The 23,068-nt window shown below is 40.3% G+C and overlaps 3 protein-coding genes across 4 annotated transcripts; 2 read left to right on the top strand and 1 right to left on the bottom strand.

The window, feature by feature from the left end:
• Positions 1-6,547: 6,547 nt before the first annotated feature.
• LOC127781795 (NAC domain-containing protein 14-like) lies at positions 6,548-10,964 on the top strand. 2 transcript variants are annotated; one of them, XM_052308843.1, is made up of 7 exons: positions 6,548-6,929; positions 7,612-7,898; positions 8,157-8,483; positions 8,614-8,910; positions 8,995-9,810; positions 10,062-10,131; positions 10,220-10,964. In XM_052308843.1, the coding sequence occupies exons 1-7, from the start codon at positions 6,761-6,763 to the stop codon at positions 10,432-10,434; spliced, it is 2,181 nt and encodes a 726-aa protein (XP_052164803.1). In that variant the 5' UTR covers positions 6,548-6,760; the 3' UTR covers positions 10,435-10,964. The 2 variants fall into 2 exon arrangements, with proteins under 2 accessions (XP_052164803.1, XP_052164802.1); XM_052308842.1 differs by having other exon boundaries at positions 8,611-8,910.
• Positions 10,965-13,019: 2,055 nt separating this feature from the next.
• LOC127783312 (uncharacterized) lies at positions 13,020-17,448 on the top strand. The gene is made up of 5 exons (XM_052310565.1): positions 13,020-13,213; positions 13,983-15,005; positions 15,130-15,305; positions 15,766-15,963; positions 16,569-17,448. The coding sequence occupies exons 1-5, from the start codon at positions 13,096-13,098 to the stop codon at positions 17,208-17,210; spliced, it is 2,157 nt and encodes a 718-aa protein (XP_052166525.1). The 5' UTR covers positions 13,020-13,095; the 3' UTR covers positions 17,211-17,448.
• Positions 17,449-21,611: 4,163 nt separating this feature from the next.
• LOC127782908 (putative B3 domain-containing protein Os08g0157700) lies at positions 21,612-23,068 on the bottom strand. Its single transcript, XM_052310186.1, has one exon. It carries the CDS (start codon positions 22,632-22,634, stop codon positions 21,762-21,764), a length of 873 nt encoding a protein of 290 aa, XP_052166146.1. The 5' UTR covers positions 22,635-23,068; the 3' UTR covers positions 21,612-21,761.

Here is a 23,068-nt window from a genome sequence, read left to right as displayed (position 1 = left end):
GATAAAAATTCAAAAAAATAACAGTAGGATAAAAGTCATAGTGATCAATCCTAATAATTTAATTGTAACAATGCCTACCTCAAATGACTCTTTGCAACTCTCTAAATGACAGTTCAGGCAGGGCCGCAAATAGTTTTTAGTTAAGAAATCATGGTGGAATTGGTTTTTAATTTCTGTATTTGACAAGAAACAAGTTGTGAGTACGTCTGTGTATTTCGCTTGCATAGTTGTGTACTTGTGTGTCTTATAACTGAGGCCAGGGATACAGAACATTTCTACTATCTTAAAGAAAAATTTAAAAAAAATTTGGGAGTACATCTGTGTATTTTTGGTCGAGGCCAAGCCGGCGAGAAATTCCGGTCCAAAATTAAAAGAAGTGAGCTACGCATAGCAGAAAAGCTCTGTGATATTAAACAAGAAAAAAAAAGAGGCAAGTGTTGGGCTCATTCGTGGGAGGATCATTCTAGTAGTAGTACATATCAAGGAAAAAGTCCATGGTGACTCCCTCAGCTATTGGGTGAATTTGATCCGTATCCCTCAACCATAAAACCTGGTATATCGACTTCTCCAACTCTTAAAACCAGTATATCGACTTCTCCAACTCTTAAAACCATGCAAAATGATTTTCTCAATAGTATTGATTAGTGGTTTTTATTTACGTGCCATTCACGTGGCCTTTTAGAAGGCAAGTGCACCCCTTTGGAAGAAGCAGAGGTAGGGATGAAAACGGAACGGATACGGACGAATAATGCTCATGCCATATTCGTTTTTATATTTTTTGCTGGATATGGATAGCTCGAATACGAAAAAAATACGGATTATCTCGAATATGAATAAGAATCGAATATGATCGGACACGAATATGGAAACAATTTTTTCTCGGAACATGAAAACCAACTCAGTTTTTAATAGAAACAAATATCAACATATATAATTAGCTCATTTTATATAAAATATAGTATAATTTATAAATATTTTTAAAAATTTAAATAATATTAATAGTGTGGACTAGTGTTAAGAGATAAACTACTATTAAAATCTAAAAAGGTATATTGAAAGTCATAGAGTTATAAAGAAATGGAGTATGTCTCATGGCTTCTACGGATATCCAAATAGCACTATTCACCAGATATCCGAATTATTATCCGTATAAGACAGAAATCTCGATACCATATTCGTATTCATATCCAGGAGAAAATATCCATATTCGTATCCGTATCCGAACTATACAGAAATTATCCTATCCGAAATGTATCCGTATTCGTTCTTCTTTGAAGCGGATGGAAACTATCTGCTCCGTTTTCATCCCTAAGCAGAGGGGATAAGTTAGTAAGGTGATGATGACCTAATGCTACCTCTTCGAGCTGGTTGACTAATGGCTTGTAGTCGGATAAAGGCAAGGACAGGCTTGACGCCTTACGCACATACTCATCCACCTCATCCCCATCGTCATGTGTCCTCTTCTCTGACAGATACATGGTCACAGCGGTGTGAGAGAGATGACGAACGATGTGGCCGCGATGAGGGAGAGTTGCTCGGAAACATCACCATGCATCGGCTGCCCGACAAAGTGGCCTATCTCTCTTCTCGATCCGCGCAACGAAGGTGGTGAACCACCACGCCGCCTGCTCCACCACACCGTCGCGCGTCCTGTTTTATCTGTCGCTGCGCTGTTGGCTACTACAATCTGTCCTCAACCTCCCGCCGACCGCCGCCGCCTAGATGCTACCGAGAAGATATAGGGAGGGGAAGACGGTGGAGGTAGAGAAGTAAGGAGAGGGAGAGGATGATACAAGGGCCTCGCTCTATTTTTTTTTAAAAGAAAAAAAAATATGTATGCCTAGGCTACAACGTGGATGTTAGCTGAAGTCATCCTAACAAACATTCGAGGGAGTTGTTTTCTACTGGTTTTAAGCTGTGTTCGATATTATACTCTCTCTTTTTTAACTTGTACTTCCTCATTTTTTACGCACACATTCACAGATCAACACATAATTAAAGCATCACGTTGAAAGCTCACGTTTGGTGGTGCGCTGCTCCGATGGAGGCGGCACGGACGGAGCAATGGTGAGACGGCACGGCACGGTAAGCAATAATTGGAGCGCCCCGCAATCACAATGCATGATCCATCCATCCGTGACACGCAGTACACTAGTCCGTGTGCAGCCTGAAAATCATGACGAATGAATGCCCAGCCCAGACACGAAAACGACACTCCCACTCCACGCTTGCACGCCCACAGCACAGTACTACAGTGCACGCAGTCAATAAATAGTACTTCAGCCGGAGTGGGACACAATTATTTATTTATGGCGCCACCACGGCTCATCTCATCGGCCCAATCCCTACATCAGTACCCATGTCTTTATGGTGGAATAAGTTAAAATGTATATATTTGTAAACGAGAATTAATTTACAAATAAAACTTTTATATATATATATATATATATATATGTGTGTTTTTAACGTTTAAAAATAAATACTGAAAAATAAACTATGATTTAAAAAAAATCAACTTCAAAATTAAAAATTTAAATTCTAGCTTACAAACGTAAGCATAAGCGAAGGGATAAGATTGTCAGTGAGAGACGAAGGGGTTGTTTAGATTGTGACCAAAATAAACCTTACTCCCTTCATTTTATGTTATAAGACTTACTAGTATTACCCATATTTATATATATGTTAATAAATCTAAACATATATATCTAAATTCATTAACATATATGTGAATGTGGACAATGCTAGAAAGTCTTATAATATAAAACAGAGGAAGTACCACATTCTGGTAAGTTGGTACTATTGGCAGAATTTCTTACTCTTACGTATTTATCAAAGTTTGAGAAGAAATTAGATGTATATATGCACATATTTGATAATTTTATTAAAATTAGCATGATTTGAAATGATAACTCTGAACAGCCTGAAAAGATTGACTAGAGAGAGATAAAAAAGAGAGAGAGATGAGAAAGGAAGAGAAGAGAAGGCAGCTTGTGGAAGAAGCTTTGCCTGAGGCAGGCTTGTCTGTGTTTCACCCGTCCCTTTCTCCTTTTCCTTCCTCCCTGCTTTTGATCCATCCATCCATCGCTTTGTGAATTGGTGATGCGCTTGTTTGGTTTTGCCCCTGCTTTGCTTTGCTTTGCCATCACGTGACTCTGCCTGCGAACAAGATGAACATGAACATGAAGATGAGAGAGAAGAGAAGAAATTGGCAATGCCAAATGCCAAAAGCAGCCACAGTAAAAAAAAAAAAAAGGCATCGAGCACACCACCATTCCTCTCGTACGCCGACGCCGTATACGTATAGTCGTATACTAGTCTACTACTACCAAATGGGGTACCTCTACGTTGCTAGTACGGCGCCAAAAAAGGCAAAGCGGCGCCCGATGGGAAACGGACGGCGGGGACGACACGTATGGTCCCACACAAGATCAAGAGGAGTGGGTCCCCACGCGCACTGCCCGCTCCCCACCAATCATCGCTCCGCTTTTCTTTTTTATTATTTTTGTGCTTCGTGTCCTCTCGTCGCGTCCTCGTCGCCGGCGGCTGCTTCTCTTCCCAACCCAGGTTCGCCACGTCCTCGATTGCCACGCCTTAGGCTGTCTGTCACTGATTAAACATGTCACAAAAATTCATTTATTAAAAAACAGAGGAAGTATTATAAATCAAATTTATATACTACCTCCGTCCCAAAATAAGTGCAGCCGTGGATATCCGTGCCCAACATTTGACCGTCCGTCTTATTTGAAAAATTTGTGAAAAATTTAAAAATATTTAGTCACACATAAAGTACTATCCATGTTTTATCATCTATTAGTAATAAAAATACTAATCATAAAAAAATTTCAAATAAGACGAACGGTCAAACGTTGAACGTGAATAGTGTAAAACTATACTTACTTTGGGATGAAGGGAGTAAAAACTATAACAAAATATTTAACACATAACAAATGTACTATCAAAATACATTAAATATTAGTTTTAGCGCAACTAATTTTAGATCCTAAATATACTTATATGCAAATAAAACGAAGGAATACGAGTTTTGAATGGTTGTCTAATGTTCACATAATGCATACAATAATCGCTACACCGTTAATTACTCTCTTCAGTTAAATTTTTTACGGAGTTTTTTTTTTGGGTACAAAGTTACCACCCATTTTCCTTGATAAATAATACTCCAATAGTCCAATATGCAACGGCACGAGAAATGCGAATCTGATCAGAATATCACCTGCAAAAACTTTGCGGAATTACGAGGGTTGTTGCACAACGATCACACTACAGATCCTTGGGAGGGAATAATGTCATATTGTCATGGCCCTTTTTGGAGCTCATAATTAATTGGGTCAAATCAAAAGCAAAAAGGCCCGGATGAAAAAGAAAAGCCTTCTTAAAAGCATGGAGGGAATTGAAGCCCACTAATTAATCATTTGTCACCATCAACCTCCCATCTTAACTTGTCCTAAGAGAAGGCTAATAGTACAGCACACTGCTAGCTCCAATTCATCTATAGCCAATCTAATAGTCAATTTATACAATAGCTGCTTACTATACTATTAATATATGATTCCACCTATCATACACACCGTGTGTTTTGGAGTCCGTGCTACAGCTGGCTATAGATCTGTAGCCCGCTGCTCTTTTCTCTCATCGTTTATCTCATTAAAATATGTTTATAGCTGGCTAATAGTAGCCTGCTATTGTACCTGCTCTAATTCTACTCTAGGACTAGTATCTGCCATATCATGTTCAGGATTTGCTTTGTTTGTTATGTTTCGTCATCGTGTCGATCACCTCCAACTTTCACAAATTTGGACGAAATTCGATCGATCGCCACCTGCTTTAAGAAGCCCAACTTAAGATGATGTTTTCCTCTCTCTTGCTCTCTCTCTCTCTCAATTGTCTTCAGTGATCGAGAATATTAGCTATAAGATGCTCATGTTTTTTTTAAAGAACGAGAGCAGAATGTTACTATGAAAGTGTTGTCTAAATAAAAGTGATCGATTCTTTGTTAGTATAATAATTAGCTTGATGTTTAAAGAGGATGAGCCGACATTGTTTGGTTGTGCCTGTCGGTTTGAGCTTTGAGACAATGAGCTTTCAACAGCTTTCAACGGCTCGAGAAAAAGCTGGGAAATTATTCCACGCTTTTTTTTCATATATACAGACTTTGGTAAAAATGTTTCATGTTTGAAGTTTAAACAGCAAACGTGTATCATGACACAATGTCGAATTGTCGCGTGCAAATCAAAGTCATTATTTCGTCTCTTGACTGATGGTAACTGTGAACGACCGTAGTAGTAGCAGTAGCTTAGTGCGCGTCTAATTCAGGGCAGTTCGATGTCAAAACGATTTCCAAATTTGCTGCAAATCTAGACCGTGGAAGTCAAAAACACACTAGGATTAGAAGAACAATCCAAAGACTTTTGCACTCCGCCACTTGCACACACTGTTTTTCTGCTCATCTGTTTTTGGTTCACTGTTGAATCCGAGAAAGGAGTGTCTGAAACGCTTGGCAATACTTGTCAACTAGCTAACCTAACTGAACTATCCAACTCATGTAATTGTAGATATTTGTCTGATATTAGCAAGGACCTAGCCTTGAAATTAATGTCTTAATCTTAGAATATTAAGCTTAGGGCTGCTGCTCTGGCATAGTATTCGTCAAAGCTTCTAGAACTTTGTTTTCTCATGTGAAGTAGGCACTTCCCAGTACTCCCTCCGTTCCAAAATATAAGGCACAATCACCCTTAATCCAAAGACCAAGAAACAATTATTATTATCTCCTAGTTTGGATCACCCTAATAAATATAATGCATGCATCCAATAGAATTAGAGATCTTGAGGGTGGAGGATTTAAAAAAGTAATAATTTAATGGAGATGATGTCCTAATTAATTGTATGTATGCATACATGCCTTATATTATGAAACATAAAAAAAAGTAGTCGTGACTTATATTATAGAACGGAGGGAGTATTTCATTTTGTCATAGAGAGCTCAACACGACTTAGTGTATGATTAATTAAATAATTAGCTAATCTCTCTTACACACAAAACGAGCGGCTCATTAGTGTATGATTAATTAAATAATTAACTATTTGTTTTAAAAAATAATTAATATATTTTTAAAGCAATTTATGTATATATCTATTTTTTTAATAAAAATATCATTTAGCAGTTTAAAAAATGTGTGCGTGAAAAACGAGAGAGGTGCGCTGGAAAATGGAAGGAAATGAACTCAGCCAGTGGTTCAAATGTGTACTAGTCATTTTAAATCCAGCCATACGAATCCAAAAAATGGTCACCAAAAATTCGCCAAACAAGTCCAAACTCACTCCAAACTCCAAAGGCGTCCGGTACTCCGGTGAGACGAGACAACGAGCTCCCAGCCCCCCACCCGTCTGCCACTGACAGGACGGGCCCCACAGACCGGCAGTGGCAATTCCCGTAAATTACGACGGAGCGTGGGGTCAGGCTCGTACGCGGGAGTGGGGGATTGGAGAGGAGAGAGGAATATGCAAAGCAAATCCCCCCTCGAGTCGTCGACGCGGTAAAGCCACTCGCTTTCTTCCCCACCACGTCTCCTCCTCTTCTCCTCCCCTAAAAAATCCCCAATTCCGACCAAACCCTAGCTCCCCCCAAATCGCCTCACTCCACCACCCCACGCTTCCTTCGCCGCTAAGTATATCCCTCCCGGCGACCGCGAATCGGATCTTGAGAGTGAGAGAGAGGTTGGGGGAGGTGGATGAGAGGGCGGAGATGACGGTGATGGAGCTCAAGAAGCTGCCGCTCGGGTTCAGGTTCCACCCCACCGACGAGGAGCTCGTCAGGCACTACCTCAAGGGGAAGATCACGGGGCAGATCAGGAGCGAGGCCGAGGTCATCCCCGAGATCGATGTCTGCAAGTGCGAGCCGTGGGATCTCCCTGGTGAGTTTTCTTCTCCTTCCTCTCTGCTTTAGTCCTCCTTTTGCTGCAGGGTTGGTTTGAATTTCGTTGCTTGGGGTTATTTGTGCTGTTTTTTTTTTGTCTCGATCGGGTGTGGTTTGCGGCTGATTCCAGGTATGGAGAGCTTGGGGGTTGTGCTCGTTTGCGTGTTTTCGTTTTTGGTTTTATTCGTTTTGAAGAAATCACTCTGGTTTGCTCTTTCTTGTTTGGGTTTTGTTTCTTGCTTTTTTTGATTTTTGGTTTTATAACTGTAGCCGTGTGGTTTTGGGGATTTTTTTTTGGTTTGATCACTACTGGGGTTTCCCCCATTTTTGGCCATTCTTTCAGTGATTCTTTTGTTTTTGTTTATGCTGCTTTATTGCTGGATCTCGGTGGTTTCTGGGCGGGATTCTGATGAGCAGATTACTGCTGCTTGCTGTGGTTTGCATCTTTCTCCGTGAGGAATTTTTTCTCCCCATGGGGATGCTAGTTTGATGCGATTCCCTCGAACTCCGCTAAAAATGCCTTAATCCTTTATTAAAATATACCCGAGATGCTGTTTGGTGTGATGCGGTTCAAATCTTTGACTTCGTGGATGCAAATTTTACTAATCGACCTGTCAAACTCTGAGAAAGATTCCATTTCTGACGCGTGTTCCTCTTGATTTTGTGGCGGGTGCGTTCAGATAAGTCTCTGATCCGCTCCGATGATCCGGAGTGGTTCTTCTTCGCTCCGAAGGATAGGAAGTATCCCAATGGGAGCAGGTCGAACAGGGCGACGGAGGCCGGGTACTGGAAGGCCACCGGGAAGGACAGGGTGATCAGGTCCAAGGGTGACAAGAAGAAGCAGCAAGTAATTGGCATGAAGAAGACGCTCGTGTTCCACCGGGGGCGTGCGCCGAAGGGTGAGCGGACTGGGTGGATCATGCATGAGTACCGCACCACCGAGCCGGAGTTTGAGTCCGGTGAGCAGGTATGCGATAGTGCTAGTACCTTGTTTTGTAGCTTTCCTTTGTAGGTTTATTTTCTCAGCAAGTTCATGATCAGTATGTCAAGATTTTTAGCGACGATGTTGTTATATATAGGTATGCTCACAGTTCACAGCTCGGTTGTGAGTTTACAGCAAATGAGAATGTCAAATGAACACTGCAAATATCTTTTGGGAAAAAAAGAGACATAATCATCTGATGTTTCTGTTCTGGTATCTTAGTATTCGTATTTGTATTTTCAGGGAGGTTACGTTCTCTACCGGCTGTTCCGAAAGCAAGAGGAGAAAATTGAGCGACCCAGTCCGGATGAAGTGGATAGAAGTGGATACTCACCCACTCCTTCTCGTTCAACTCCTGATAACATGGAACCAATTGAAGACGGAAATACACCATTAAACAGGGAATCTCCAGAATCTGCTCTGCATGAAAGCCCAATTGATTTGCCTGCTCTAACTGAGGCTCAAGCTGCGCCAATTACAAGGTGGCTTGCAGACAGAACTGATAACGCGACAACAAATGAAGTAAACATCTCTCACATGCCTCATCATGGGCTTGATGGAGGAGCTAAGGTCAGTAAAGTTGCTTGTAGGTCTATTAAACTTGTATGATCATTTTATAATTGATTTATTTCTCTAGCCAGTTAACTTCCAAGGTGTGAATTCCTTCTAATTGTTTGCGTGATTCTTTTGATATAAGCAGGCTAGCCCTTCAACTGGTGCTTTCCCTCAGCTGATTGGTTCACAACAGAATATCCATGATAATAATGAATTAGCCACAGTTTCTGCACCCATGCTACCACATGAAGACTTCAATAATTTCCCTCTAGGAGCCATTGGTAATTTTGATGGCAATATGAATCCTCGAGATCCAGTGGAGGAGTTCTTGAATCAAACCATTGCTGATCCAGATGAGCATTCATCAACAACATCAAAGGCTCAGTATGATTCGGACACTGGAATCATACCAACTGAGTTTGAGAACCATGGGGTGATGCAGGTAATGTTGTTCTCCCTAATCTGCACCTGCTGTTTAGGTTATAGTTATTGTTTTTAATTCTTATTATCCATGGAACCTTTGCAGGGTGAATTCATGGATGATCTGAGTGGGTTGGAAAATTTAGATTTCTGGCCAGATGACCGAAATCCCCAGTTGAGTGCACTGTATGAGGACACACCATTGCTGCCTTATGATAGCACCGACCAGGATGTGCTCTCCATGGACTCTGGTGCTGAATCCTTGCAAGATCTATTCAACAGCATGGACGATTCAAACGCGAGGAATAATGTATGGGGCAACGAACCATTCCTCCAGGGGACTGGATTTCCCATGTCTTGGCCGTTACAGCCGAACTCCGCATTTCCAAACCAGGGCACTGCAAATAGGAGGCTCATGCTACAACTATCAGAATCATTATCTCCTGATTTTGATGCGAGCATGACTAGAGATGAGTGTGAAGATGAGGAACCAGGTATTGTTGTAACTTCGAAGTATGTGAATGAAGCTCCTGAGGAGTCAACTGCAGAAAAGGATATGCCTTCTGATGGAGATGATGCTGAGCCAACGGGTATTACTATCCTGAGGCGACGCACTGCAAGTTCGTTTTCTGATGGAGATGATGCTGAGTCAACGGGTATTACCATCCTAAGACAGCACCAAGCTCCAAATGCAAGCTTGCTTTCTGATGGAGATGATGCTGAGTCAACGGGTATCACTATCCTAAGACGACGCCAAGCTCCAACTGCTAGCTCAGCTAGTTCATTTACTCAACAGGGTGCTGCAGTGCAAAGGGTGCGGCTACAATCAAACCTTGATGCAGCACCGTGTTCTAGCGTTGATGGTTCATCAAGTTGCATCATAAATGAAGGTGAAAGTGAACGCACCATGGAGAAACCTGAGGTGGGTTATATTACCCTTAAACTAATGCACTCTTGTTCCATGGGAATAAGTTAAATCCTTTATATTCCATAGCCAGTTTGTTATTAATTGTACCAGAATGCAGGTAATTCCTTTGTCATGAACTACTAATGGATCCTGGTTAATTTCTTGTAAAAAATAAATAAAAGAACTCTAGGCTGATTATGTACTGCATGCTTTGAAAGTTCTGTTGCTTTAGAAACGCTAATTTTCTCTTACGTTGTTCTTGCCAGATTGAAGAGAATGCAGGAAGTACCTTGGCTGAAGGTGGGACTTGCCATGAGGATGACCAGAAGGAGCATGGTAATACCACTTTTGAAATATTTCATCCAGAAAATTTGTGATTTACCGTTCCTTCTCTCGTAAGCTAATCTGATATATTGACATGTAGATGCTTCAGCAGCAAATGCTAAATCTGTTGTGAGGCTGCGGAAGACAGCAGAGGGAAGCGACAAGGAGAACAAGCAGGAGGAAGAGGAGGGTGTTCTTGATTCACATGTGAGAGCTCCAGGGAATAAGAGGGGATTCCCATCGTACATCATTTGGCTGGTTCTCTCTGTGGCTCTGGTCCTGCTTATCTCCCTTGGGATTTATGGATGGGTATAAACAGCTGCTCCCCTGATGGTCTTCAAGATGACCATGCTTACTGGCACAGGCTCCCAACATTGACCTGCTGTGCTGAGTGACCTGTTGTACATATTGCGTCTTACGCCCTTGTGTTTAGACGGCGGCTGCTAGACACCCTGGAGTGTTTGTTCCCCTTCCAGCGTGCTGCGGCAGAAGAAAAATCCAAAAACAAAAAAAAGAGGGGCGAAAACGAAGAAAAAAGAAGAGGTAGTGAATGAGGAAAGTTGTTGTAGATGTTCTGTGACTTAGGTGCATGGTAGTATTCCTTCCTGCTGTTATTGCAGATGTTAGTAGCCACATACCCTAGTTGTTCAGCAGTTGTAAGTCAGGTTAGGGATATGGTTACTTTTGTCTATGTAATGTTCTGTAGCATTATCTGAACCTGCTTTATCGGATGCAATTTCGTTTTCCTTTCAGTAAATCTCTGTGCTGCAAACTGTAGTTCCTGTGTAAATTTTGATGTGTGAAGTGTTAATACTTCTAGTACTAATATACTATTGATGATGAAATGAGGAGGCATGAATAGACTGGTGAGGTGCAACATCCTATGAGGGGGGCACATGAGAATGTGATTGGGATTGATTGTTGCTGCTGCTGCTTTATCTTCACATGTGGTGAGGATCTGCTGAGCAATTGCCGTAGGGGGCTGAAGTTTCCTTCCCTACAACTTTTAATTGCTGCAGCTGCCGAAGTTTCCTGCATGTTCTTGTTTTACTGTAGCAGGATACTTTGAAAGAGAAAGTTGAGCGAAAGTTGAAAAAAGCTTCATGCAAACGTGAGGATGGTCACCTGCTGCCTAGTGGATTATGGGCCAAAGCTGATTTTGATCTTTTAGAAAATGATTTTAAGGGCTGGTTTGGGTTGTGATCTAAATTGGCCTTACCAATTTTTGTCGATGCCAAATTTTGGCAAGTTTTGGCATGGCTAATTTTGGCAAGGCAAAGTTGTGTTTGGATTAAAGCCAAAATAGTCTAAGTTAACTATTGAAATGGCCTATTTTCTTAGGCATGCCAAAATTTGGCTTCAAACCAAATAGATACTAAACAGTGTTAAAATTGCCAAATATTGATAAGGCCAATTTAGGCCTCAAACCAAACCGGCCCTAAGAGTAGTTTTTCTCCTTCACTCTTATCGTACAGCTCCGCTCTCATGATTATAAAGATGATACTCCCTCTGTTTCAGATTACAAGTCGTTTTGATTTTGGACAAAGTTAAACTGCTTTAAGTTTAATTAAATTTGTAGTCAAATATAGTAATATTTGTAACACCAAATTAATTTTATTAAATCAATAATTGAATACATTTATCTTGGGTTGCAAATGTTACTAATTTTTTTTATAAACTTGGTCAAGCTTAACCAAAACAACTTATAATTTGAAACGGGGGAGTAGGTTAAAGGGACACGAAAAGTACTCTTAAAATCAAACTTCAAAATTTAAAATCGTTTGGATTATACTCAAATCTGCGGTAGAGTAAGGTCTTGTCGCCAAACAGAGGGTGCAGCCCCTTGAACACTCCGGCCCATGAAGCAGAGCCCACCTTCCTATCGTGCCGTGCGTCCACTCATCTGGGCCACCAATCAGTATCGGGCCTACCACGGCCTGATACTGATCATTTCTTTAACTCCCTAGAAAAATTTATTGTTTTGTTGCCCAAATTAGTCGTAGTCAACACGCGACAAATCTCAGTGTTTCACACCAAAATTAAAAGTTTGATTGAAATTAGAACGATGTGACGAAAAAGTTAGAAGTTTGTGTATGTAGGAAAGTTTTGATGTGATGAAAAAGTTAGAAGTTTAAAGAAATAGTTTAGAACTAAACTCGGCCATGTGTATTAACTGCCATATCTTTTTTCTTTATTCAGCTCTGGATCATAGATACAGCTATGGTGTTTTAACTTTTCATTAAGGATGCACGTTAATTGAGATGAATTACTACCATAAACTTAAAAATTAATTAATTTATTATCTTTTTAAAGAACTTTTATACGGAAAGTTTCTAAAAAGAGACGGTAATCAAATATTCATTGTCCAACATGGCAACATCAGAATTTTAGACAGATAACACCATACTAGGGCCTTGTTTAGCTGCAAAATTTTTCTTCAAACTTTCAACTTTTTCATCACATCAAAACTTTTTTACACACACAAACTTCTAACTTTTCCGTCACATCGTTCCAATTTCAACCAAACTTTTAATTTTATCGTGAACTGAACACACCCTATTTATATATTCGGAAGCAGAACTCGGTCCCGTTGACTTTGAACAGTTCTTTCAAAACAAGTCTCATGAAAAAACAGAACACCAACAAAAAAAAAACAACTTTTTAAACAATTGCTTGACGCATCTCTGCACATTGCCACAAGAATTTCTTTGTCCAAACAATTCCTTTTTTTCAAAAAAAAAAGGAGAATGTCTTTCTCCAAACATTTGGAAAAAAAAAACAAAATCCTTTCCAGATTTCCCAAACCAAATCCTTCTCTCAGAAGCTTTGCATTGGAAAACGGAGAGATTTAAAGGCTCAAAGCGAACGATAATCTCATATAAAAATGGTCATAGCTGCCCCTCCAACTTCCTCGTTATTTACGACTCTTGCCACTCTCCGCCGCCCCACCAAACCCCACCAGCGACCTCACCGGAGATGACCTCCTCCTCCACCGCCGCCGCCGCCATTCAATCCGCCTCGTCCTCCACCCTCTCCCCGCACGCGGCTCCCTTCGCCCTCCCCGTCCGCCCGGCCCGCGCCCCTCTCCAAGATGGTAACAACCTGCCCTCCTCCTCCTCCTCCTCCTCTACCCTCTTCTTGATTGTCTCTCATGCCCCGCCACCGCGCGTTCTTCGGCTGGTACGGCGTGTTCTTCCGCTCCCTGATGATCGGCACCGTCGATTTGGTGCGCGGGGGGGGGGGGGGGGGGGGGGCTTTCCGAAGGATCCGGTCTTTGTGTGTGGTTCATTCGCGTCAAGTGTGTGAGGAGTGAGGTTTTTCGATTTTCAGTTGGTAGAATTTAGTTGAGATTAAGTAGTACCTGAAACCGATCGGCGATCATCAAAATTTGTGTTATTGTTCTGCACTTTTGAATTTACTTACTCTCTCGGTTTCATCTGAGAGATGAGTTTGTTCATTGAGTATCAAATCATTGGCGCAATAATGTGGATGTTTATTTGGGGCTATTTGCGCCGCAGTCTGATTTCATGCGATTATCCTATCTTATTTTCAGTTAGTATTACTTGCTCCCTCCAGTTCCATAATTCTTGACGTTTTAGACAAGTTTAAAGTTAAACTTTTGTAACTTTGGTTGTTAATAACTTTAAAAGTATTTAGTTTAAAGGAACAACATTTATAGATTTATCTTTCAAAGTACTATAAGAAAAGTAAACATGCATTTATTTATTGTATATATTATAATAGAAAAATAAAATCAAAGATATATTTTGGAGATTGTGTCATTGTCCAAAACGTCAAGAATTATGGAACGGGAGGGAGTATGCATCATGGCATTGATTTCACGTTTGTTCTTGGATGCTTAGGTGATGTTTCTAGGTCGATGGATGGTAGCATTGTGGTGCATGGATTAGATAATAAAATTTTAGGAGATGCTCATCCATCATCGTCGTCAGCAACATCTTGCTTTCAAACACAATCATTTGACACAGTTTTACCAGCCTCCACATGTGGAGCGAACGCAAGTCAGCCGAGGGAATGGCCAGAAATTGGCAGCGATGCAGCTTATCCATCCTCGATTTGTTCTACTTCTGTGGTATTTTCATATCCTTCAGTCATGATGGCCTCCAATCATAACCAGAAAAATCCCTTGTACCCTGGGATGGGAAGTAATGGAAGCAGATGTTCAACAGTCAAGATAGAAAGCCCACCAAATAAAATATCTGAAGCCAATAAAATCAGTTGTGGTTTAACAAGCAAGTCATCTATGACAAAAGATGTTAGTAAATCCAACGAAGATGCTGTGAAAAATGCCCCCTTTCCACAAATTTTGGAAGTTGGTACGGAGATCTGCTCCAAAGAGGCAAGCCCTGTCTCCCATACGAGGCCTCTTCATATTTCAACTGCTGGCTCTGATCCATGCGATTCTATGGCTGATGGTGTGAAAACAGAACCATCAGAATGCTATGTGGATTCACCATGTTGGAGAGGAAGAGGAACTTCACTTTCTCATCAAACGTCAGTGATACAGTTAATAAATCAAGAATCAGAGGCTTTTGATTCTGGCCAAAAGAAGAGCACTAGCACTGTTCAGCATTGTGAGGTTCTGACCGCATCTCAAAATTTGGACACTATCGAGAATAAGCAAAACCAATCCCAATCTCATGTTGAATTGTCTGTGTCTATGAAATCTGGAGACATTGGTAAAAAAGAGGAAGAAGTTTCCCACAATAAGGAGATTGAGAGTGCAAAACAATGTGCAGCAAAATGCACCGCAGAGCAGAAACACAGTTTGGAGCTGAGAGATAATAGCGTGAAGCGATCTGGTCTAAACTTTGCTGCTCCTGATTTTATCCCTTCATCAGTTGGGAAATCAAAAATTGTCAAAGGTCAGTCTAACTCCATAAAAGTGCTTTATATGATCGTGCCTGTCTCATGATTTGTATTTCAAGTTATTATATCCTTTATTTTACTTCATATTCACAACCATGTTTAAATATTTGTCACATTCAGGGTCCTGTTCCACGACAGGAAGGAACACTTCTGGAATTCTCAAGGCAATGGGGAATTTGTCAGAAATGCTTCGCGATAGCTGTTTGTTGGATGAAAATGAGCTCGATGAGCATGAGCACACTCTCCTCCAATCAGTAATTGAGAATCTTCAGACATGTATTGATAGGAAAAAAAAGGTGCATTGTTTGTGGTCTTTCTTTTAGTTCTTACTAGATTAAGCTTTCTGTAAAATGCGTTACTTTGAGCATGTGCACAACCTGCAACTTGTATTTTATTGGCATCTTCCTTCATACAACTCTTTCAGAAGATTTCATCAGCTCATCCATTTTGTTATTAGTAAAGGATTAGTTTAACTGTTAGTTTATTATTGTTAGTCCTCACATGTGTAGGATAACAAAGTTTATGATTATTGCTGGAGAATGCTTCCCAAATGCACATGCACAATCACCACCATCAAATGTACCTTGAGTAGCAAAGTCCAAAACTGGAACAAACAATCCCACCTTCTCTTCATTATGATGTCCTTACACACAAACACTTTGGATGGGTAGGACAGTACATATACCCACATGATGCATTTCCATTTGTGACTTTCTAAATCAGTGATCCCATAATATTTTTTTCAATTCTTTCTAGGGTCCCATTAATGATGATGGCTCTAACAAGGCAGGACTAAGGGCTCCTCATTCTCAGTCCGCTGTTTTAAAATCTTATGCAGGGGACTACAGAGGTAGTTGTACAACCAATGGTGGAAATGGCATAACTGTAAATAAATCTGTGGGTCCTACTCGTGTGCTCAGTGATTTTGGGAAGAACAGCTTGACATGGTCCCAGGTATTCTTTTGTACACATAGTAGCTCGTGCTGTTTGTGAAAAATGTGCAGAGGGTTTTCCAAAATGTTCTTTAAAATCTTTATAAGCACAAAAAGGTCAGTAGTAATTTTTACAAGATACAGTATATGACAGAGTTTGAGCCTGCAACATTTTGTTAGGAATTTACCCCCTTTCCTTTGTCTATAACCTTCTTATTAGTTGAGTAAGTTGCACTTTGCAATGGGTAAAGTGTACCTTGTTTTGCTTTGCACCAGATTTAGCACATACTTTCAATTTGCGCTTATTGATTTCACTTAACACCTGGATGCATCATTCAATCTATAGAAATGTCATGGCATTTCATAAAATCTCGTAAAACATGGTCTAAATTCAAAGAGTTTCACAGGTTGTACTCATATTTTTCGAGATTTCTCTTCAATTATATGATGCTACCTAGTGCCATGTGAAGCTTATTTCAATATACCCTAGTTTAAAGTGAAAGTATGAACTAAAACTAGTGTAAAGTGAAACAAGGTATACTCTACCCGGTAGGCTGGTACAATGTGCAATTTACTCTCATTTAGTCTAGTACACTTTCTTACAAGCTATTATTAATGTTTGGCCAGCCTTCATTCAACAATATTCCAAGGATGATATCCTGTGAAGAAGACCACTCACAGATTCTCATTTATAAGAATCTGTGGATTGATGCTGAGCGTACAAATTGTGAGTTGAAGTATCTACTGAAACAGAACCGTATCAAAATTGTCCAAGAATCCAGTATGGCTCATATTGGTGGTCCAAGAAATCCTTCTTTCCAGGCATGTAATTTAGGTGCAGGTCCAAGTAATTCTTATGGAGCTGCCATATCTTACCCACCAACTCTGAGTTTTCCTAAGGGTGATTCTACTGAAGAGACATCAAGAGCAAGGAACACTGACCTCCTTTACACTGGTGATTGCATCCGGTTAGGAGATAACAGTGTGCCTAGCTGCTCTGCAAGCACCATCAGCCATCCTACTCGACCGAATAATTTTCAGGGTGACCTTTTAACAGGCTTGGAGGAAACTGGCTTGCATCATCATGCTCAGCCAGTACCGCAACTCGCACCGAGCAGAGTTCACAGGGAACCGAGAATAAGCACTATGGATGAAGCGTCAGGCCACTCATGCTTCACCGGAGCAGACGGCATTTTGAGTGGCAATTCTGAATATGGCTTGTCATCAGATTGGGAGCATGTTCTTAAGGAAGAAATCGGCTGGAGCTAAAGGGATCTGCCAGCCAGATTGCTACTTAATTTGTACATATATATATGCTTGAGTAATTAGAGATGCAGGAATTCTGCTCATGGGTTTTTTTTTGAGTTTTTTTGTCTGATAAGGCTGAGGATAGCAGGCACTGCTTGGCAAAATGGTGCTTTCCAGCCTCTGAAAAAACAGCACCACTTTTATGTATGCATGTCTAATTAGCTTCTTATGAACAATTGTATAAGAACTCCTAAGTCCTAACCTAGCTGCACATTTTGGCCATGGCAGTGCCAAATTGTCACTATGTGAATTGTTCTCTTGCAACTAAATTAAGCAAGCAATTAGATCCACATGATAAGAATATGCACATACCTGAAAGTGTGATGATGTTAACAAGATCACAAAATGGAGAACACGTTAGGTACCGATGAACTTTCGACACACTATCCAACCGAACAACTTAAAAATTCTTAAATTCTCTGTAACTAATGGGATCCTGTGCCAACTACTTCCCGGGGATTTGCCTTGTGATCTCCAAGAGTACTTTGTGTTCCCTAACTCCTTCAAGAGTTGCTGAGGTTCTTGGTTGATACTACATACTAATATAGCAGAGAGTCAACATAATATATATTTGTGTGCTCTTTTACTTACCACTCGATGTCAACAAGCCTGAAATACATAACTTAGTATGTGTGATTAAAAATAGTTATCTACGGAAATAAAATTATGTGCTAATCATTTCTATGGCAAATCTACGAAAGATCACTTTGTGAGAAATCCAATTAAGTACTTCTCTAGATCAGAACAAAAGGATCTCCCATTAAAATATCAGTTTTTTTAATAATTAATATGGTAATGTTGGCATCAATATTATTGACAAGCTTCACTACATAGAACACGTGTGATTCATCTGAAAAACATTCTTTTAACACAGGCTTTCGTGCAAAGAGTGAAATTCTTTGGAGATCAATCATGCAAGGATTGGAAATTAGTTCTGCACTTCTACAATTTACATGGCTGAAAAAATTATGGTAGTACTTCCAGTAGTAGTCTAAAGAGGTTAGTGGGGTTCAGTGGAGAAATCCAAATATGTAGTTAATTTTCTGAATATTATTGTTTCCACTTGCATGGAAGTGAGAGAGCTAAAAAAATGTTGCTTACTCCCGTTAATGCAATTTGAGATAATCAAGACATATCATCATTGTATAAAAATTGGTTTTGATAATTATGGAATAAGTCTCTTCCATCATGCACATGCACACATGGGCGCATGCACGATGAGTACATCAAATCTGTATTTTGAAAATCAAGTTGAAATCCATCAGATTGAAATTGATAATTAATCTTCTTTTAGAGCAACCATATGTACGTAGTTATGTACAGTAGGTAAAACTGATCATCAATTTGTTTGGAAGGCAGACAAGTGATAACATAAATTTAGCAAGGGGATGCATGGTCCTCTATCAACTTGGAACATACTTAATTCTTAAACCAATCTGTAATTTGTAGCCTTGTGCTGATTTGTTTGTGCAAGTTGATTATGCATGTGTCCCATTCATCCTAGTCAAATGCATGCTGCTCCAAGAGTGCAAACCCTGTGAGATCGATGTGTATTGAATCAGTCATTTTGAGGTGCGTGTTCATATTAGTACCCTCTCCACTTTATCAAAGACCTTTAATCAATTATTAATTACATCTTTCTACTTTAACTTGTCTGAGATGATGCGTGCAGGAATGAACTTTGTACTGTTACTAATAATTTTGGAGTGTTAGAATTATTCTCTCTTCATATATTTTATTTCATGTTATACATGCGTCATGTTTTTTTTTCGCCAATTCAACACAATGCACATGCACGCCCAACATTACAGTAATACCTTTCGTCTGTTTGGCAACTTTGAGAAATAGGATTGGAAGTTTAGAGGTGGAAGTTTAGAGTTTAATCTTTTACTTTCCGTCGCTTGTTTGATATACAGTAGATTTGCAAATTATCTCCTAACAATTCCCCCAACACCCTTAGAGATAATTAAGTAGGCGTGTTGTACTGTTGTGTTAGACGTGTATTACAGGGGAACATATCCTGCACACAAGTTTCCGATGAACGTACACACCGTGCAAACTAGCTAACAAATGTCACCGAACTTTTTTTTTTAAAAAAAGTTGTACATGTAGTTGTATTGTATATATATGTGTGAAATCTCATATTAAAATTCATCATAAAGAGAGCAATATAAGACAATTGTCTTATATTGCTCTCTATATGATGAATTTTAATATTGTTTATATTGCTCTCTATATGATGAATTTTAATATGAGATTTCACACATATATATACAATACAACTACATGTACAACTTTTGTGGTTTAGGTTCTACATGTAGTTGTATTGTATATATATGTTCATCAAATTTTCTTTTTTTTTGTCACAGCTAAAATATATAATAAATTTAGGGTTAAGATTTTATAAATAGGTATAACCTATTAGAAGTACATGTATAATTTTTTAAAATATTTATTAATTACTGTGCATGTTATGTACGATGAAATCATGTGCCACAGGTACTAGCATAAATATTAGCTAGGGATCGATATATGTATACGCGTCTTTTACTAATCAAGCACATGTCTTCGATCATATCGCGTAGAACTAAACCATCTAAATATATAATCGCGATGTTTTCAAATGATTCATCGCTAATTAGTCCTAGCTAGCTAGTCGAGATTAAGTTGCACAATCGGGGTGCATGCTAGCTCTAACCAGCTCCGGCTATACAGAAATGAACAGTTATCGGTATATATAAGACCTATAGCTTAATTTTGACCATGGTTTGCACATATATTTGTCTATTTGCATTCCAAAGAACTAATTAAGTTTGCTTCTAATGCATTATATTATTGTTACTTTTTTTACTCCATCATAGTAATCGGGATCGCGTAAAGGCAAGAAGGGTGCAACTTTCAGGCACATTGTAAGGATGACCAATCTATATATAACCCAAATTAATCACAGTGCATTTTACATAAGCAAAAAAACCATCATAAGATCAGGTTAATTAATTACCCGTTTCTCCATATATATATATGGCTCGATCGAACTGTAGGCCACCATGCATATATATACCAGCAAAATGAAAGATAATAAGAGATTTTTTCGATCTGGTCATATACTAATTTGGATAAATGTACGTTGAAGGAGAAACTTATAGATCAAGAGCCCAAGTTAACAAGATAAATAATACTAGCATAAAATTAATAAAAGAGACAGATATATACTAGAAATTAAACAGATTACAGATAGAAACCGTACGTGGTTTTAGCCCCGGTAGAAATAAAAAAAATGTTTCTTTCATTCAAATAATGGAACCATGCATGCATGCATATTTCGTTTTCCTTGCTTATTCGGTCAGATGCATATAGACCATTGTTTCATTCCAAAGAACTAATTAAGTTTGCTTCTAATGCATTATATTGTTACTATGTTAACTCCATCGTTTCTCATTTAATTTATAAGTACGTGAATTGAATTAACTCATTACTGAATTAAAGCAGCCTGATCGAAAGCATATATATATAGTGATCAAATCCAGCTCCTCCTGTATATACAGCTTATAAGAGCATACATATATATCGAGCTACCACACGTACGTATTCTTAATTAGCTAGATGGATATATATATCCAAGTATACAATTATATATACGTTAATTAATTAGCTATATGTATATACATTGTATACCACACGTATATATAAGTAGTCCATGGGGTATTTTCATATACAAATTTTGTGCATATGCATGTAATAATCTGGAGATTTTTTTAGAAAATAGGATAAGATGATCAACCTCTACATCCAAACAATACACACACACACACACACACACACACACACACACACAATATATAATCTACATATAGGGGATAATTAAACTATCGTACATATAAATCTCACAGAATCGGAAGAAAAAAGCAAATTTAACTTATAAAGGACAGACACGACGACGAAATGGAGTGGAAAGTCTAAAAACACACGCAGCAAGTTGTAGACTTACCTTTGATATATATGCAACATGCATGGAGCACAGCATGGCATATGCATAAAAGTCATGAAGAAACTGATCATTCTCAATTCACAATTCACATGCATGCTTAATATTGGTGGCTATAAACATATAATTAATTTGCATAAAATTAAATTGAGAGTGAACAAATGAGCATAAAATTAAGAAGAATCAAGCATCACCCAAAAAACTACTGCAATTGACCGTGATTTGGAACACACATGACCACTTCATCGAATCTCAAAGCCAGATCTACTGTTATTCTACCAAACAAATAAACAAAACTCTTGGGTCATATTCAAATGATCACACTACCTGGATATTAGCTCAACCCAAGAGAGACAAGTTTAAGAACCAAAAAAACAAGAACAAGGAACTAATCATCAATTAATTGGTGCAATTAGAATCATCATTATCGATCATAACAAATTGGAATTAATCAGATCTAAAGTATACTCATGAAAGCAAGTAATTAATCAGCTGTGTGATTATAGCTAGATTTTTGCAAATTAACTCTACCTATGGTTCGTCCACATCACAAGCTCCATTTCCTCACCTCGGCGATGATCACCGTCGTCGACGTCGTCGTCGGCATCCTCCTCTTCCGCCGCCGCGTCGACGTCGCCGCCGCACTCGACATTGACGCCGAAGAGCCTGAAGCTCCTCTGTCCGGAGGGCCCCACCTCGCCGCGGTGGCCGCCGGCGGCGGCGACGGGCGCCACCGTGTCCAAGAACATCGTTGCTGTGGCCGCACTCCCATGGCCGCCGCCGTAGCTGACCGGCGCCGCCGTTTGCACCCGGCCGAAGAGCGGCCACGCCGCCGCCGCCGCCGCCGGCATGGCGGTGGCGGCGGAGGCGAAGCTGATGTCGCGGCCGCCGTGGCGGTGGCAGTGGCGGTAGTCGATGAAGTAGCGGCCGTCGGCGGCGCGGGAGAAGGAGACGGTGTCGCCGGCGGAGAGGCGGGCGGCGCGGACGAAGCGGCTCCACCCCTTGGTCATCACGTAGCTCTGGCTGCTCCCCCAGTAGGAGTAGCGGAACCGCCATGGCGTCCCGGCGCGGTCCTCGAAGCACAGCTGCGTGCCGGCGGCCGCCGCCGGGAAGAACCTCTCCGCGTGCTGCTTCGGCACCACCAGCCGGTTCAGCTTGCCCACGTCGCTCGGCGTCACCACCTTGTCGAACATGTGCTCCCGCTCCGCCGCCACCACCACTCCACCACCGCCGCCGCCGACGACGACGCCGTGGCGACGACCTAGCACCAGCGCCGCCGCCGCCGCAGCCGGTGCAGGTTCTTGACCTAGAACTTGCTCCTCCTCTTCTTCTTCTTCTTCTTCCTCAGTGGCTTCTTCTACCTGCAGCAGTGCTCCTCCTAGGGTTAAGTCCATGTACATGGATGATGGATTGCTAGCTTTCTCTCTCTCTCTCTATCAATCAAGCAAGCTAGGGCAAAGATCTGATATCTCCTTTGTTTTTTGCTTGGATTCTTTGGGTGGATCTTTCTTGGATCTGAGGGGGAGAAATAGAATCCTTCCAATCTATCTGAGGTTATGACTTCATCAAGAAAGTGATTAGTGCATGTAATGGAAGAACTAACTAAGAATGGAAAAGGGGGCTTATCTCTATAGATAGCTAGCTAATCATCATCAAAAATGGGCTTTTTGAAATGATCTTGATGAGGATTAGAGGGATAGCTTAGTTAGCTAGGAATGGGAGAGAAGAGATGATGGGGAATGGGGTTGATGTGAGAGAGAGAAGCTTATTAGAGAGAGAGATTAAGGGAGAAGCTTCTTTGCAATTAGGGGGAGTGGGGCCCACCTGATATAAG

Source organism: Oryza glaberrima, chromosome 8, assembly GCF_000147395.1.
Source record: "Oryza glaberrima chromosome 8, OglaRS2, whole genome shotgun sequence".
NCBI classification, from domain to species: domain Eukaryota; kingdom Viridiplantae; phylum Streptophyta; class Magnoliopsida; order Poales; family Poaceae; genus Oryza; species Oryza glaberrima.
This window is presented reverse-complemented; position numbering and strand designations above follow the sequence as displayed.